The sequence below is a fragment of the Lycorma delicatula genome, chromosome 1 (assembly GCF_047948215.1).
Source record: "Lycorma delicatula isolate Av1 chromosome 1, ASM4794821v1, whole genome shotgun sequence".
In the NCBI taxonomy this organism is placed as follows: Eukaryota; Metazoa; Arthropoda; class Insecta; order Hemiptera; family Fulgoridae; genus Lycorma; species Lycorma delicatula.
Window position 1 is genome coordinate 80423643 of NC_134455.1, and position 19660 is coordinate 80443302.

The 19660-nt window shown below is 31.3% G+C and overlaps 1 protein-coding gene across 6 annotated transcripts in view; it reads left to right on the forward strand.

Moving 5' to 3' along the window:
* The window catches only part of LOC142319510 (uncharacterized), a 341658-nt gene that overhangs the window by 83597 nt on the left and 238401 nt on the right, over positions 1-19660 (forward strand). For all 6 annotated transcript variants that reach the window (XR_012755208.1, XM_075356870.1, XM_075356889.1 and 3 more), the window contains exons 3-5: positions 7184-7282; positions 9550-9696; positions 18041-18177. Coding sequence is in view for 5 of the 6 variants with exons in the window: in XM_075356870.1 (XP_075212985.1) it covers positions 7184-7282; positions 9550-9696; positions 18041-18177 (383 nt within the window). In the remaining variant the exon portion in view is untranslated. The remainder of the gene's footprint in view (positions 1-7183; positions 7283-9549; positions 9697-18040; positions 18178-19660) is intronic.

Below are 19660 nucleotides of genomic sequence, written 5' to 3' on the forward strand. Positions count from 1 at the left end.
TGTGAAACAAACTATAAAGTAGTTATTTGTTTAAACAATACAAAATCACAAATATACTTTCAGTGATAATCATTCAGTTTACTAAGATTAATTTACAAATTTCCTCAGGTATGTTTCACTGATCAAATCATCTTCTATGTTAATTTGTATAGTTTTTAAAAGATTGTTCATGTGAGTTATGTAAACTTAATAAAATGTGGTCTATAAATGGCACACATGTATATAAAATAGATTTCAGATAAAAGTTTGAATTTAGAAAATAAAATAAAGATTTTTTTATTGTTATAAGTCCAGCCTGGAAAGCAAGATAAAAATTCTGGGTATAGTGAATTTACATATACCTAGTTTTTGCAATAGCACTGGTTGCAATTGATTAAAATTAGTGAATTCACTAATCTATCTCAATAAGAATATTGTTTAACATTCATTTTTAGGCACTTTAAAAAATGATTATTTTCTTCAATTTTTCTACCAAATTTTAAATGATTAAAAATAAAAATTTACATTTGATTTCTATGTCTACAGTATTTCCATTTCAAAGTTTACAATGAGTATTTTTTAATTTTACTGAACTGCCTTTATGTAGGAAAATCTTCATGAGGCTTTAAGGAATAATTAACAATCTGTTTAAAAAGAAATTAATCGTTTGGTTTGTTTTGGTTTTTAAATAGGCCACAATGCGTACTTCAACTTAACATACAATGTTGACCTCTGTGGTAGAGTGGTAGCATCTCTGCCATGCATTCTGAATGTTCTGTATTTGAATCCCATTATAGTATTTTTCACACCCAGCAAAATTTTCATATTATATTTCTAGATTTCAGTCTAAGTTTATAGGTGAAATAATAACACAGGTTCCTCTTTATACCTAACCATAAGAAAACGCACATTAGATATTTTACGTTTTTTGTCACTATTTTCTAATTTTTAATTCTAATTTCTAATTTTTTTCATTATTTGTCATATCTTCGGCTGATAAGGTTGGTCAAAGCCTTTTTAAACTCCCAGATTTGATAGTGTTTTCAAGTGGACACCATCAACCACTGAAGGGTTAGAGATTGGGACTGATGGTTCTCACGAGTATTGGCAATATAAAGGACCACTCCAGCAGCACGCACATACTGCAGCATAGTGAATGCGCATGTACTGATGTACTGGAGTTAGAGTTGAGTTCACCCAGGTGCCCAGAGGATATCGTTGGAGACTCACCACATAGAGCCATCACCCATCTACACGATAGTCCCCACCTTGGGTTACAGTTGAGTTTCGTAAGATGTCACAACACTATTGAGTGTAATTGTAAGAAGAAATAATGTAAGATGTTGTATGAAGGTATATGTTGTAATTTGTGTAGTGTTCTTGTTGTAGTGAAAGTGAAAAATATTCTGCAGCTCTGTGTATACTGGGAAGAAAAGCTGCAAGGCTGGGGCTGTGCCAGTAATTAAATTTATTAGCAACTTATCAGTGTAATGTAACCATATTGGTAAACATGCAGTTTCGAACCAACTCAGGCCGACTATTCCTAAGACCTGTGGTTAATTAAAACCCAACCACTAAAGAACACCAGTTTCCACGATCTAGTATTCAAATCCGAATAAAAGCAATTACCTTTATTAGGATCTGAACCTGAAAACTACAACCTCGAAATCAGCTGATTTACATCAAGTTTAACACTAGACAAATCGGTGGGATTGTTAAAAAAATTTAATTGTAAATTAAAAAAAAAACATTTTTTTAAGCAATACTGCAGAATCATGCCTTTTCAGTAGTAGTTCCCATTACAAATTTAATGTCTAAAAAAAACAGTTTTTTATTTATTTTAGGTGATTTTTGAAACAGAATTGTGTATTATTATTTTGTGCGAGATTATTATGAATAATTTTCAAGTTTTGATAAGAGGTAACTAACAATTATTTGGAAGGTATATTTAATTATATTTAAAGTATTTTAAGTCGGACTTTGGTCCAACTAACCTTTATGTTAGACTGGATTCTGTCCCAGCTGATGTAATTGGCGATGGAGGATGATGTAGTCTGATTGTGATGTAGTGTGATTGTAGTCTTGATTGCTTGATATCTTGAAGGTGTGGTTCATAAATATCGTCGAATAGGGACTCGAGGATATCAGCTTGCAGAAAATTAATCAGAGATGACATAGCAAACAATTTATCTGGGAATTCAAGCAATAACAACAGTGTGGTTATGGAATCCCAGCCTACCTCCAGGCCATAGAGAACTATACCTGTGCCAAGAAAACCAACTGCAATTCATAATACAACCATAAGAGGATTATTTATATCAAATAGATTTAGTAGTCTTTCATTAGAAAACATAAATGTTACAAACCAAATGGAACCCATCAAGCCTTCTGTACTTTATGGAATAAATGATGCGCTTAGGTTATTCGAACTGATAGAAATGGTCATGGGTAAGGGAGACTTCAACATACGACTTGGTGGGAGGGAAAGAACCTAGAATAGTTTCTAAAGATATTAAAGTGTACAAGAAGATCAACTGTAACTGTAAATAGATATAAATTAAACACACGTGGTATTTTACAGGAGGATAAAATGACTTTAACAGGTGTTGGTTAAAAATTATAACCAACATTAAAAATTATGTTGGTTATGCAGGAAGGTGCATAGCAGTCTACACCAAAGGATCTAATTGGCTCAAAATGGTATTTTAGACGAAACTGGGAGCAGTTTAAGAGTTCCAAAGATAAACCCCACTTAATGGAGCTGTGCAGAGGCTGAGGAAGTTGTTAAAAACTATTACAGATGAGACATTCAAGATTATAATGCAAATCTTTCTATCCTGAATAAGGATGAATGCACCTTATGGAAGGCCACAAAGGAGCTACGACGATCCAAAAGACACTACCTGACTACAGGGATGTATTGGATCATGGGTGAGAAATAACAAAGGGAAAGCCGAACTATTTACTTCACACTTTTTTGCAAAATTTTTCAGCCACATGATGAAGAGGGTCCCAATGACAAGTATATTAAAAACTTCTTAGACAGCCCAATCCCAGTCAGCTTTTTGATTTAACCGATCTCAACAAGAGAATTACTGCAATTAATCAACCAGGGAAGGCAACTGAGGAAAGCCCCAGGTTTTGATTTAGTGATGCACAAAATGTTTGTTATGCTACTTCTTACAGGTATCATTACATTGTGTGAGAATCCTAGGGCTGCATCTAGGTCAACGTTTTACCTGTATCACGTGAAGGTGAAAAGAAAACAACTGAACGCGAAGTTCAGGGAACTTCACGTTCCTGGTTGCTGCGGAGAAACTCACACCTCACATTGCCCAATAAGGATTTACAAAGCTATCTTACGACCATTCTGAAATTATGGTGTGGATTCGTAGAGGACAACAAGTAATAGTAACGTAGATATACAATGCTTCTAAATCAAGGTAACAAAAACAATTGCGAGGCGCCATGGATCGTATGGAACGATGAAATTCACTAATATCTGGGGCTTTCGGTGATTTGTGAGGTTCTGAGACAGCACAATGCTAAATACCAACAACGTCTAGAAAGTGATATCAACCGTTTAGCGATCAATCTGCTTGATAACAGCGGAAACATCTGAAGGTTAAAATGTCACCATGCACTTGATTTAAGGGCGACCGAATGACAGTAATTTTGTTCTTGTCAATCTCTACATTGTTATACAAATATGACTCACTATCGCTTGATTATTTGTTCGTTTTCATTGAATGTTTATTTGTTTTTATGTATTATGAAGTGAAGGCAAATGTATTCTTTTACTAATGAATTTTAAGAACATTGCTTGCTGATAACTTCGTTGACTAATTGTGGAGTAAGTATGGACTTAATATGGAGGAGTTCCTTAAGAACCTCCTATCATTTGCTTATCAAAGGATTGACTTATGATTCCACCTATGGAGGCGATTGTAAATGTACTTTTTGTCCACAAATAAGTAATATAAAAATATTTATCATGTTTTGTGATTAAAGTATAAAATGTTTCATTGAAAAATATATAATTAAACATTTAATGAAAATTTGTGTTAATTAAAATATTGATTACCGAACATATAATTTGTTAATTTGTGTTGGTTGTGCAATCAGAATCTTTTAAAGGTATTTTAGGCATTGAGAACAGACTTTCTTTGTCCATAAATACTTTTAATTTAGTTAGGCTCATTCGAGTTAGAATGAATAAATATCTATAAAGTAGCAGTACCATGTTTAATTATTTTAGGTTATGTAATGTTGTTTGTTTTAGGTTATGTGACTATTGATCTGATAAGCAGGTTGAACTAATTAGTAATGGACGTTTTTCTTTGATTACATATTCTAATTAATAAACTGGAGAACAAAAAATATTTTTTTTTGGTCTCGGGAAGAAAAATATGCGATTCTGATAGTATTTTTTCTTCTGAATTCAAATATGGTATCGGTTTTCCCCAACACGCAACGTTTCCAAGAGACAGGCATTTATAACTTCAAACATTTTAATACTTTCTGCATTGTTAATTACACAATATTCAAACATTTGAATCGCCTAGAAAGTAAGAAATGACGATTTTCAACTAGTATTTCGCCTACGGAGCATCCCTTTTCATGGTCTAGCAATAATCGGCCAGCATATTTTTCCATTTGCTTTTATACCTCTATTCCATAGCTGAAATCTCCTGATGAAAGTGTTCCTTGTGCTCATCGCTCAATGCGCCAGGATTTAACGGGAAGAAATGTGCTAGTGCAGAAAGTGTACTTTTAAGGACATTACAACTGGAATTTTTATAAGATCGTTGACAATATCACGGTAATTTAACGCCTTTCGATTTCCTGAAAAACTATGAGTAACATTTTTGATGCTTGCCAAGCTGCTGTCTCCGGCGGATTCAATAATTTCTCAAACTTTTCATATTGCATTAGTGATTGTATTTGTGTCCCACAAATATTCCTTCTTTAATTTTTGCATCACTAATTTTAGGAAACTTGTGTTTTAAGTACATGAAACCATTTTGTAATGGAATTGTTTTTTTTGTCTCCACTATCCCATTCACACAAAAAACAACAGTACCTTGTGTAACTAAGCTTCAGACCAAGAATAAGTGCAGTTACCTTCAAATCACCACAAATATTCCATTCATACATTGCATATTGAAGCTTTTCCAATATAAATTTAAAGTTTTCATATGTTTCTTTCATAATAGCAGAGTGAGACACAGGTACTGATGGGAATTTATTGCCATTATGCAGAAGCACAGCTTTTAAATTAACCTTAAAGGAATCAATGAACAAGCACCATTCTGTTGGGTTATGTTCATTACAAAGTGTCTCCATAAGAGAAGAATGTCACTGCAAAACAATAAGCCATTTTCTTTAGAAAAATTTTCTTTAAATTAAAAATAACAATTACGATAAGTACATATCTTTGTATTCTTTTGAAGAAGATTCCATCCTTTTAGCCATGAAGCAAAAGTGTTTCTTGGATAACTTTAAATCTCGTATGAGTTCATTAAGAATTTCTTCAACTGCTTTGTTCAAAAATTGTATCACCAGAATCTGTTTCTTTTTCTTCCTTACTTCCATCAGACTCTGAGCTCTCTTCATCTAATGTAACATGTTCTGGATGGTTTGGTGTGGAAAATTCTTCTGGTGTAGAACTGACCTTATTGCAAATTGCAAGTTAGGGTACACCACTGTATGTTTTGATTTTGACATGATCCCTTTAATGTAATAACAGTCAGAAGAGTGATGTTTGGGTTCCCTCCAAATCATAGGGATAGTAAATGTCATGTAGCGTGTGCCATTTTTCTACGCAATGAAAAGTATAGAACACGATGAACCACAGATATGTGGGCCCAGGCCCTTGTTTAGTTCCCGACTTTACACCCAAAATAAAGTTCATAACAATTTTTTACAAATGGAGTAAGGTTTTGCCTTTGGGGCTTGAGATCACTTCACCACATACATAAAAAAAATGTTTAGTATGATTTAAACAAACTCTAGGTATTTTGTAAGCAATGACTAATTAAAAGAAATAAAGTTGTAAATATGTAATAAACAATAATTCAGGCATACAAAGCACTCACAATGACATTTTTACTGGTTCAATACTATCTCATGACTGGCATCGTTCTGATGAATGTGTGCTATATTACATTATTTTTGTACATGTCTATACACGTTTGAACCTACACAACAGTAGCAATGCTACCCTTTGAATTATCTCTTTTGGTTCCACCATATTTACAATGCTCTTGGAGCTTTTACTTGACAATGGATAAATGGACTTAAAACATTTAAAATATTTAAAAAAAAATTAAAATAACAAAAAAACTGTGCGTGATGGAGAAATTCCGAATACATTTTTGAAAAAAGGATAAAACACTGCATTAAGTACATTATTGGTACTCATGAGACAAAAATCATGTTGACCAGTGTAATCAGTCTCTCTTAAGCCACTTCTTTTCTAGCACACCAAGTATGGAGTTGTCATTTTAGCAATATCTATGCCATTTTTGGTAATGTTTTGTGCCTATGTCAAGTGTTAGATGTGATTTAACGTTGGCTAAACTGGCATTTAAAAAAAAGATTTTAACTGTATAAACAACTAGATTTCAAAAGCAATGATAAATTTGTAGTGTGGATAAAATTAATTGTAGTGAAAGAATTACTATAACTAAAAGAAGTAAATTTAATACTGATCATTGTTAATATATTGCTAGTTGAGGAAACAGCATGAATTTTTCTGGATATTTGTGAGTGATGTTGGAAATGAAGAAAAGATACAATCTGATTATACATATTTTGTTATGAGGTAAAAAGAAATAAAAAATGCGTAAAATTACTAAAAATATTCTAAGATACTCCATACTCAGAATTTTTAAAAAAAGAAGGTTTTTTAATGTTTTAACTATACCTTGATCAGTTTATCCCATTTTAATGGTATTAACCCAACCTCAAATTGAAATGCAATCATCAACTGTGCTTGTCAAAATGATTCTTACTATCGAAGTGTTTTCGGTACATGTTTTAGACATAATTATGTGCATTCATTAGTGTTTTACCTTCAACACAATCTAATGTAATGCATTAGTTTACCATTATATATATTGATTTGCTGATTATACTTTATAGGTGTGAATAAAATTGAATACTATTAATTAGTTACTGCATAATTCTGTGTTTGTTTTAGAGATTATAAAGAACATGGCAATCGTAATAAAGAGGTGGAAAGTTTACGAAGAGATGACACAACTGCATCTTCACCAGCACTGTCTTCTTGGAGTTCCAGGTAAATGTTATTTTAATCATTTAATGTATAAGTACTATTTTAACGTTGATTTGTCAACTGTTTGAAATTTTACAGTTTCACTCATTAAGGTTTTGTTAATAAGAAATACAAATAAAAAATGACTTCGATTTTATTACCTAACTTTCTTTACCAATAACATTTTCGAATTAAGTTTATAATTTCTATCATCATTTATACATTGCCTGTTGAGAACAATGAATTATAATTTTAAAATCTAATAAGACATTTGTATTATAAAATAATAACAGAGAGAAATATAAAACTTCTTCAATTTTCAAAAAACTTCTTCAATTTTTTTTGATGAGTTAGCCACTTTATCATAATTTTTTATTTTCTTTTTTTATTTAACTATAATTTTAAATTATGCCAATATTCTGGATAAATCAATTTTGAGTATTTTTCAGGCTCTGGCAGAAATGTTTGAAATATGAACTTTGCCAATTACATTTCTACTCTACTGCCCTTTCCATTCCTCTTCTCTTTGCACATGCTCTTCCACCTCTTCAGCTATCCACACTGCTTAGTTTTTTTATGTTACCTTCATCCTATTTTCATTTCATGCGTTCTCACATATATCTCTCATTACATTGTTGTACTATCTCATCCTTGACTACTATAATTTATTCTGGTAAAATTTCTTCTTTACCAAATTTGAGACCCTTTCATTTCTCATCCTATCTAATATTTTTATTCCTATTACATTTCTCAGGAATTTAATTTTATTGCATTTTGCCCAACTATATTTTCTTTATTACCCATGTCATTGCACATGTTAAGTGTCAGACTGCAGAATGTGTGATGCCTTTTGAGGAAGTCATTTTGTCCTTACAAAATGGACAGTAGCATATAAGTAGCATGGACAGTAGTCTTATAATGTATACTGCTAGAGAACAATCCTTAAAGTATGCTTTTCATTTTTAAACTAAGCTGTGTATATATAATCATTATGGATTAATATAAAATTGTGCAGTATTTACCACATATTTGTGTTTTGGGATGAGTTGTATTATACAGTGATTAGTTATCACTGACAAGAAATGATGTTTCACTTAGTTGTTTAATTATCTGCCTAGTGAGAAAAATCATAAATGTCTTTTTATGTCAAATTTTATAAAATTTAGTGTAGCTTATCTCACTTAAGATTTTACTAAGAGATTTATACCCAAATTATTTATGTAAGCATGATTCTGAGATATATTTCTACAGTCCTGTACAGGGTTACTACCTACCAGTTTCTACAATTATCATTATTTGTTATCGAAATTTTGCAATATTTGTTGACTTCTTGCTGTAGTAGAAAGCCTAATGAACATTTAAAAAGATTTATTTTTATTAATCTTCTTATGATTTGAAATTATAGTCATGCTAAATCAGTATTGTTAGAAGAAGTATGCATGTGAATGTAATTATTTACTTATATCTTAGAGAATAAATAACACACTTTTAGTTATATATCATAAAATGTGCCGGCTTCAATTAACTATGAAATAAAACTGGTTTTTTCAAAATACAGAAGATTTTTTGGAAAATCCAGTTTAAAAGAAAATTTAACAAATTTAGTTTAAAAAAAGCAATGTAGGTTAAATTTTAATTTATACTATAAAAAAAATTGAAAATAAAATAACAGTTGTAGACAATTAACTATTTACTAAATTTAAAAAAAGGAAATACCATAAAAATATTCATAAGTTAAATAAAAATTATTAAGTATTAGCAAAGTAGTAAATTATACATTTACTTCAATTTTATGTAGTCTAATTTAAAAAAAAGAGATTAATAAATAAACATTAATCATGGTTGGAAAAACAGACCTAAATCAGAAACATATTATTTTCCACAATGTGATCACTTTTTACTACTTTGTTTAAACTAAGTCAGACCCTAACTGTTTGTGTAGTATGGTTTGTTTATATTTGCAAAGTGCATTTTTATATGAGGAAAAATAGAGATATTTTTTATAAAAATATTTTTGTACGAGTATCTAATAGAGATATCTCATCTATAAAGTATAATACTATAATATCTAATTTAATAAATGGATTGTAAGTTTGAAATAATATATTTAACTGTATTACATATTCATAACTAATCATATTCAGTTTCAGTTTTTTACTGTAACTAGTTCAGTTTTTTACTACAACTAAAATTTAATATATTATGTACATAATCTGAAACAGATATTTTCATTAAATGTGGTGTTTTGTTTAATGAAGTTATAAAAAACTGAATTATATTTTGCTTTACAGGTCAAGAGAAGATTCAAAGAATGACAGTGGTACTGGTACACGTAGTTGGACAAGCAGTTCTAATCTATCAAATTCAGTTTCAAATCTCAGTAGTTCAAGTAGTAAATTATCTGATGCATCTTCAAACACTAATTCTGCCACTACTGGGTAATGCATTTGTTGAATTATTAATTTATATATATTTATTATCATATTGATTAGGTTGTTATTTATTTATCACTTTAAAAAATATTAGATAAGAAAAAATCAAATAGAATGTATCATTAGAATGATCTGTCATGTAACTAGTTTGGTATTATTAATATAACATTTACTTGTGATATGGCTGTTTATATATATATTTTTTTCTTTTTGATGATATCACCACAATAAGCGTGAAACCTGTGGGTGGGATATGGAAATGTAGCATATGAAAAAATGCCATGCCTGACCAGGATTCTAACCCAGGACCTCCGGGTGAAAGGCCGAGACGCTATTACCACTCGCGCCTCCGTGGCGCGAGTGGTAATATTCTAAAGTTGTAACTCATCTCTTTGATTTAAGAGTTTTCTTGAGATGAATAATTTAATAAAAATTACCGAAGATCAATGTAAGAACTGATCAAGTGATTGGAAAGAGAATGCTAGGAAAAATTTACAGTACCATGATTTCAAATTAGTATTTGTACATTCTTGTTACAATTTTAATTCATGTGTAATAAAGGATTAGTCACTTGTGTTGATTATGAGGAAGTACCCAAAAAAAATGAAAATTATTTTTTCTGTGGGCAAGTGGGTTGGCACGCTGCCTTTTACCACTAGGTATGTTTTCTAGACATTCTCCCTACTCATTTGGCGAAGTAGCATTCATGAGAAACCATTACAATGGATAAGAGTGATTATTTTCTTAAGGCCCTCCCAACACTATTGGCAATTTTGTTATGGCAAACTTTAAGGAGCAATGTGCTAACATCAAATTCTGTTTCCTGTTAAAGAAAACAGTGGTGGAAACAGTTTCAGTGGATGGGGAAGCTTATGGGAAAGAAGCTCTAAGCCAGGCAAAAATTTATGAGTGGTTTGCATGGTTCAGAAGTGGTAAAATATCACTTGAAGGTGAACTCCATTCAGGTTGTCCCTCAATGTCCAGAACAAACAAAAATGTTTAAAAAGTGTGTAATGCCATTATGTTTGATTGTTGCACAACAATCAGTGAATTGGAGGAAATAACTGGAATGTCCTGGAGTTTATGCCAAAGAATCCTAATTGAAGATTTGAACATGACACGTGTCGCAGCAAAGTTTGCTCCACGACTGCTTTCTGATGACCAGAGGGAGTACCATCTTGAGAGTATGCCAGAAATTGAAAGAATAGGCACAAACTGGCCTGGATTTTTTTTGTCAAAAATCATAAAGGGGAATGAATCTTGGTGTTACGGCTATGATGCTCAAACAAAACAGTAGTCCAGCTAATGGAAAACATATTCATCGCCCAGACCAATAAAAGCACAGCAAGTGAAATCAAATGTGAAGTTCATGATAGTTTGTTTTTTCAACAAAGAGTTGTTGTTGCTCAAAGGCTAAATTTGTTGCTCAGGGCACCACAGTGAATCAACATTACTATCTATAAATGCTGAAGTGATTGTGTCAAGCAGTGAGAAAAGTATGACCAGAGTTATGGCACTCGAGGGACTGGCTGCTTTATCATGACAAGTGCCTGCCCACAGAGCATCGAAATCAATTATTTTTTTAAAGTAAAATGGCATGACAATGGTTTCTGGGTTTTTCATACTCTGATTTCTCACACTCGGGTTTCTCACACTCGGGTTTCTTACACACGGATTTCTCACACTCTGATTCCTCACACAGTCACACTCGGGTTACTCACACTCTGATTTCTCGTTCTCGGGTTTCTCACACTCTGGTTTCTCATGCTCGGATTTCTCACACTAGGGTTTCCCACACTCGGGTTTCCCACGCTCTGATTTCTCACACTCTGGTTTCTCGCGCTCGGATTTCTCACGCTTGTGTTTCTCACACTCGCATTTCTCACGCTTGTGTTTCTCACGCTCGGATTTCTCACACTCAGATTTCTCACACTCGGGTTTTTCAAACTCTGATTTGTCACACCCTGAATTCTCACACTCGGGTTTTTCAAACTATGATATGTCACACTCGGATTTCTCACACTCGGATTCTTCACACTCTGATTTCTCGCGCGCAGATTTATCGCGCTCGGATTTAAACTGCTAGGATTTAAACTGCTAGGATTTCTCACGCTCGGATTTCTCGCGGTAGGATTTCTCACTACCGGATTTCTCGCGCTCAGATTTCTTGAGCTCGGGCTTCTCGCGCTCGGATTTCTCACGCTCGTGTATCTCACGCTCAGTCACGCTCGGATTTCTCACACTCATATTTCACACTCTAATTTCTCTTACTCGGATTTCTCACTTTCGGGTTTTTCAAACTCTGATTTGTCACACTCGGATTTCTCACACTCTGTTTTCTGACACTCGCGTTTCTCAAACTCTGATTTATCACACTCAGATTTCTCGCACTCGGATTACTTGCACTCTGATTTCGCACTCTGATTTCTCACACTCGGATTTCTCACACTCGGATTTCTCACAATCTGGTTTCTCACACCCGGATTTCTCACCCTCGGATTTCTCGCACTCGGTTACTTGCACTCGGATTTTTCACTCTGATTTCTCACACTCAGATTTGCACACTGTACTTTCTCACACTTGGGTTTCTCAAACTCTGATTTGTCACACTCTGATTTCCCACACTCGGAATTCTCACACTCTAATTTCTCAAGCTCTGATTTCTCACGTTCGGATTTCTCGCACTCGGATTACTTGTACTCTGATTTCTCACACTCTGTATTTTAAAAAACTCTGATTTCTCAACTCTGGTTTCTCACACCCGGGATTTCTCAAACTCTGATTTCTCACACTCCGATTTCTCACAATCGGATTTCTCACATTCGGATTTCTCACATTCGGATTTCTCGCACTCGGATTTCTCACACTTGGATTTCTCACGCTCTGTTTTCTCACACTGGTATTTCTCACGCTCATTCTGATTTCTCACACTCTGATTTCCGCAGGCACAAATTATTTTTGGAAGGCTGAGAACACGTTGAAGATCAACCTCTCTCAGGGGGACCTTCAATTTAAAAATCAGATGAAAATGTTGAGCGTGGGAGGGTTCTTGTGAGAACAGACCGTTATTTAACAATAAGGATGATGAGTGAACAGTTAAATTTTAACACTATTACCGTACATCAAATTTTGTCAGACGATTTGGACATGGGAAAGGTTTGTACGAAATTGGTGTAGAAAAACCTCACAATTGAACAGAAGAACAATTGAAGAAACGTGTGTTTGATCTTCTTGAGAGGATTGACAATGACCAAGAATTCTTCAATCGTACGATCACAGGTGATGAATCCTGGATATTTGATTACGATCCTGAAACAAAGCGGCAAAGTAAGGAGTGGCACACTCTTGTCATCTCCCTGACTGAAAAAATGTCAAATGAGCAATTCAAAGATCAAAACCATGTTGATTTGCATTTTTGACAATAGGGGTATCGTGCATAAAGAATTTGTTTCTCCAGGACAAACTGTCAACCAAGTGGTTTACAAAGGTGTCCTTGAAAGGCTCAGGATAAGAGTGATTCACGTGAGACTAGACATTGCAGACAAGTGGATGCTTCATCATGACAATGACCCGTATCACACAGCCATTTCCATCAGGGAATTTTTGACCTCAAAACGCATTCCTACAGTTCCTCAAACCCCGCTATTCACCTGATTTGAGTCCTTGTGACTTTTCCTTTTCCTGAAATTGAAACATGTCTTAAAAGGACGTCATTTGGGAACTCAATTAAACATTCAAAAGACTGTGACCGACCAGTTAAAAGCCTTACCAGTTGAAGCCTTTCAGCACTGCTACCAGGAGTGGGAACAATGACTCTGCCAGTGTATAGCTGCCCAAGGGAACTACTTTGAAGAGGATAAATATTGTTGTTTGAAAAAAATAAAAACTTTGCTAAGTAAAAAGTTAGTCTCATTACTTTTCTCACACACCTCGTATGTATCTTGCATAACTCAAAAATGATTAGCTGTAGGATGTTGAAATTTTGAATTTAAGACTTGTAACATCTAGTTTTTGGTTCAGTCGATTGCAATCAAATGGGGAGCTGCACAGTGTCCAAAAAATCCAAAATCCCAAAAAATTGGATTTTTTACCTTTTTTTAACTGTAGTAATAAGCCCTCATTGAGAGCTTTTCAACGATATATCATAAGTTGTAATATTTTCATTGTATAACCAAATTATTTTCATTGAGTTATAACCAAATTAAATTTTAATTAATGGAATATTTGGATCTTATAAGGGGAAGGCACATTGGTTCAAATCCAACTTCATTTCCTTTTTTTTTAACTTTTTCTTTTTTAGTTTAAATATATTAATTTTTTTAATAATTATTAACCTCTGTTTATAAAATTTTTTTACAATAAATAATAATTCAATAATAACCAGGAAAAAAAGAATATGAAAAAATATCAGAAGTTATTAATGAAATAAAATTTTATGTGCTTTCATTTTAGAAAAATGTGTATATGTAATTTAATAAGGTTTATAAGGAAGTCATGTGGTATCCACATCAGATTTTTTACAACTTACTTGTTATGGTGAAATTTGATAGTGCTAGTAAAAGTTGTAGGCCTAGTGATTCAAATTTGTTTTTTTTTGAAAGTTTTATTATCAGTTTCCTATTTCATTTATTTATCTTTATTAAATATTAAATCTTCAAATAGCAGTGCCTTCTTTAAGTGAAACTGAAAGAATAACTCTGTGGATGATGTACGCGTACAGTTATAGAGTTCATCTTTTACAAGAGGTACAAGATTTATTTAATAATAGATTTCCAAACAGAGAACCGATAAGTAAATCAGCTGTGGTAGAGTACAGGAATTAAAAAAACCAGTACTACAGAATCATCCTTGCACAGGTAGACCAGGAACTATCACAACTGATGCAGTCATTAGATGTATTGCAGAACTTTGTTGAAGACCCCCTCATTCATCAATTCAGAAAGCTGTTTTTGAAAATGACATCACTTATTTCTTAGTTCAAAAAATTCTTAAAAAAAAATAAATCTCACCCTTATAAACTGCACCTGGTGCAAGAACTTTCTAAAGATGCTTTTGATTGTCAAGTTAAGTATTGTGACGTTATAATGCAAAAATTAGACATAGATGCAAATTTTTCTTATTCAATAATATTTATTAATGAAGTGATTTTTACGTTAAATGGACATGTGAATAACCAAAACTGTCTATATTGAAGTGATAATAATTCCAGATGGATATTGGAAGCTCATACACAGCACCCTCAGAAAGAGAATGTTTGGGCAGGAATTTTTGGTCATTGTATTATAGAGCTTTTTATTTTAGATGACAGTCTTACAGAAGATGTTTACTGCAACTTGTTAGTTGATAAGAGTTTATCAAATATCTGGGAAAATGTTGGACAAGAATTCAATAACTTATGGTTTCAGCAGGACGGGGCATCACCTCATTATTATCAGCAAGGAAAATTTTAAATGAACAATTTCCAAATTTCTGGGTAGCTCATAGAAGAGCCGTAGAATGTCCTACCAGGTCTCCAGATCTGTCTCTTCTGGATTACTTTTTTTTGGGGTACCTAAAACATAATGTTTACAAAACAAAATCTGCAGACATTGACGAATTGAAAAGAAGAATAATTGATGAATTTGCTCGTGTACCACCAACATGATACAAGTTATAAATGGATATTACTTGAGGTAGCACACTGCCAAGTTGTGGAGGAGAAGCATTTTGAACAGTTATTATAAAATGGTATGTTTTCAAAATCTATTTCATTAGTAATTTATGATCGAAAGCATTTATTTAAAATTTTAAAATTATTGCAATATTTAAAGTAAATAATATGAGTTGATATAGTCGTTTAAATTATTTTGTTTGTAATAATTAGTTATTGTTTATTATTATCAATATTATAGTACTGTTTAATGTTCGTTATTGTCAGCACTATGAATGTAAAATGCAATAAAATCGTTCAAGCAGTGCATTTTACCTCATTTTATTGTTAATATGATTTTTCTGCCATTGCAACTTTAATTGAATATGGCGAATCTGAGATGGTGGACAAAACTTCAAAACCCACCAAAATGCAGATTTTTTTAACTATGTAGAACCCCATTTCTTTCTGCCTGCAAACATCTCTCAGATATGTGTATAAAGCTGTTTCAGTAATTAAATATCACCCAGTACATTTATCATCACAATTATTACATTAATTTTATAGATTCTTTAAATTCATGTTTGTTAATAATAATATTTTATAATATATTTTATTGGTTTACCAGGTATATATGCAGTTTTATACCCTTTTTAATTATATATATGTATTATGTGAAATATATTCTTATTCTTGATTATTACCATTATTATCGTTATTTATTAATATGGTTTTTCTGATATATATTTATTATTTAAATATTTATCAAATAATTTATTATTATATCCATTTATATTTGCAATTTTTTTTATATATTCAATTCTTTATTCATATTAGATCATTATTATTTGTATGTATGACGTATGTATCATATTTCTAAATGAATTTATTTTGTATATCCAAGGCAAGTTAGAACTTTTGTGAAAGATTCTTCTAATGTAATCATATACATCAGAAGTCTAAGCTAAAGACCACTATTAAACAGAGAAGAGATTGGTAAAAATACATATAATGACTGTATATAAGGGAACAATTTTCCATTGAAGTGCTGGAAAAGAAAAAGAAATAGACAGTGATTTCAGAGGATATTAAACATCATAATTTGAATTTGGCTGTGGGAATTGATGGTATGTCAACTGGAATTACTATGCTCTATTGGAGCTAAGACTGAATAAGTTGTTATTAGTCTTCAGTTAACAGTTTCCTTATTAGTCTTCAATTAACAGTTGCATAATAGCCTTATAAAAACTGAATTTGTGTTAATAAAGAAAGATAGACCTGATTTTTTAATCTAATATTCATATGGATTGCCTTTGAGACCATTCAATTTTAAACACAAAGAGTTGTTCTTTATAGAAAGTATCTTGCATTTGCTTTGAATATCTTGACGTAGTTTCAACCATCTCAGATGAAGTGTTCAGGAGCAAGAGCAGCTAAAAATCGTTACTTCTCTTTCTCCCTAGACATTGAAAATTACTTCAAATTCAGACATTTTTATCATGTTTTCTTATAAACAATAACAAATCCCTTATAAAGGGGCTAAAAAGAATTTGAAGGGGACTATTAATGTACTAAAGGGTTGTTGTAGACTTTTCAGGTCAATAAAAATTGTTCTGATTTTTTTCTTAGTCACTGAATAATAGAATAAAAGAAACAAAAATAAGATTACATTTTGGTTCGCTTGTTTGATAAAATACTTATAAGTAAAGTGATATTCAAATAATTCATGTAAATTGCTAAGATGTTAGTGTTATATACTAATTATAGTCCATTGAATTCTTTTTATTTATCTACATTTGAATTAAAACTTAACTTATCTATTGTAAAATGGTAATTTTGAATATAAAATATACTATGCAAATTCTTTATACTTAAAAAAATAAAATTATGAGTAAAAATTAAGTTTCTGAAGCCTATAATGCCATTATATTATATTGTTATCAATATAAAACATCAATGGTCAATTATATTTAAATGTAGTAAATAATACAATTTATGGTTTTATTTGAAAAATTTAAAAACTAATTGTTGCGGGTACTGTGTGTAAAAGTAATACTGTAAGCAAACTATACATAGAGTGCTGCCAAGTTCTATGCCCATCCATCACTCTAGAAATTAATATAGAATCTGCATTACTTCCTCAATTTTCTGCATTTAATTATAGCAAAAATAATTATCATACTTTTATTTCTTACAGATTTTCTTACTCCTGTTTTACTAAAAGACTATTAACAGCTGATATATTTTATTTGAAGAACTAAAAAAAACTGATCTTGTTCTAAAAAAACTAAAAAAATTGATCTTGTAGAACAAATTTTTAATTTGCAAAATTATTAAAGGTTTTGACTGGTTTGTTTTTGCTAAAAAAAAAAAATTCAAAAATATCTCTTATAAAGGGAAATTTCTGAGTTTCAAATTGCATATGTATGTGCTTCTGAAATTAAAAGTGTACTAAAAATCAGGTAACTTTTTTTATTATCAACAGCCCAAGTGCAAAAAGTTTTTTTTTTAATGGACTATTCATAATTAAAAAATAACAACTTGGTTTGAATGAGCTGTAGTTACCTTTTTTAATAAATTTTCTCTCATTGGGACCATAGTTATTAATCCATATTGTGTAAATTGTACTTATATATGATATTGTGTATCTTGTACAGAACTTAAATGTTCATATTATAAGTATTTTGTTTCAGTGTACTATTTTGATTTTATTTATTTTAGTTTCAGTAAAGCTGCTTCATCCTGGACATCTACTCCAAACTTAACAAATCTAAAAGATGATTCTCAATTGGTAACAACTGTCAATTTGACATTACCTAGAAGAAGGCCTAAACCAGTCGATACAGGACAGGATGATGGTAAGATCATAATTAGTAGTAAATTAATTACGGTAATCAGTATTAAATCTGTGACCTTTATTAGTAGTGCTTGGAAATCTGGCTATGCTTCTGACATTTAAAACACCTTGATCTAGAAAAATAATTCTTTATAAAATTTGATATATAATCTATCTGCATGTCCTTCCTTCTAAAATCTCTTCCCTAAATTTAGACCTTATTTCAATAAACATATTTGTTTTTGCAGTCCTTAAGTTACACTTTGAATTTTTAATTTAGAAATGCTACCAAATTTTATCTTATAATAAGTTGAATTTTTACTATAACAGTCTAAAACTTCATTATGTATAAGGTTCCTAACTGATGTATACTATTATTTTAGATGTACTTTGTTACAGCTTCTAGACCAGTCTTTTCCAGATCAATTCTTTCAGGTTAGTCTAGAGTTTTCACCAGCAACAATGAGACCTTCTTGAAAAAGGTAAATCTATAATCGACAAGCTGATAGAACTGTAATATAACTATGAATGATCTGATACAAATTATTGTGGACATCCAATTTTTCAATTTATTCTCTTCATTTTGCTATGAATGTTTTTATAAATAGTTTAATTTAGAAGCTGAATTTTTTGCTTCACTTAGGTACCTTATTTATTAATGAAGTAAATGATTACTTCCCTTTTAGAATGGTAACTGTATGGTGTTGGTATTTAGTACTGAGTGATTGTATAAAAAGCTAAAAACTTGCAAACTTCTAAAATAGCTATTACTACTAAACTTTTCCTAAGTCAGATTTGAATCTAGAGATTTATTATCATTTGGTATTTAAGGATTTTGTGTAAACTTTTGTTTGGTGAAAATCTTCTATAATGAAATAGGTTGAATTTCTATAATAAACTTCTATAATGAAATTGAATTTGGTACTTTTTCAGAATCCAATAGCCAGTTAAATTTTTTTTAACATAATACTTGTAAAATAGCTTGTTTTTGAATGCTCTTAAACTTTTAAAGAAAACAATGTAATCTAACCAAACTTAACCTTCTCTTGCTAGTCAGGGTTAGTGAGCGTAGGTTAAGTTTGGTTAGATTATATTTATAATTTCTTTGCAAATCTCCAAATACCCACTGATGTGGAAGAAAAAAAAAGTGGTACCTGCTTTTTAAAAAAAAAAGTACCCGCAATTTTTCAGTGAAACATTTTCTGTGAATTTATCATTTTACCTCCATTTCTGCAACATATTTTTAATTAAACATTCAAAAAGAAGGTATTTTACAAGTATTAAGTAAAAAAAAATTTAAAAATTGGCTGACTGATTCCGAAAAAGTATCTTGAATTTTCTGAGACCATTTTTTGTAGTTCTTACTGAAATATTGTTTGGTTTTTCAATAATACAATTTTTTAATATTGGCTGAGGTAAATGTAACAATTTTAACTTGTTTAACACCAAAATATAAGTGAAAATCTTATGTTCTAAAATTAAATTATGTTTGCATATTACAAGAA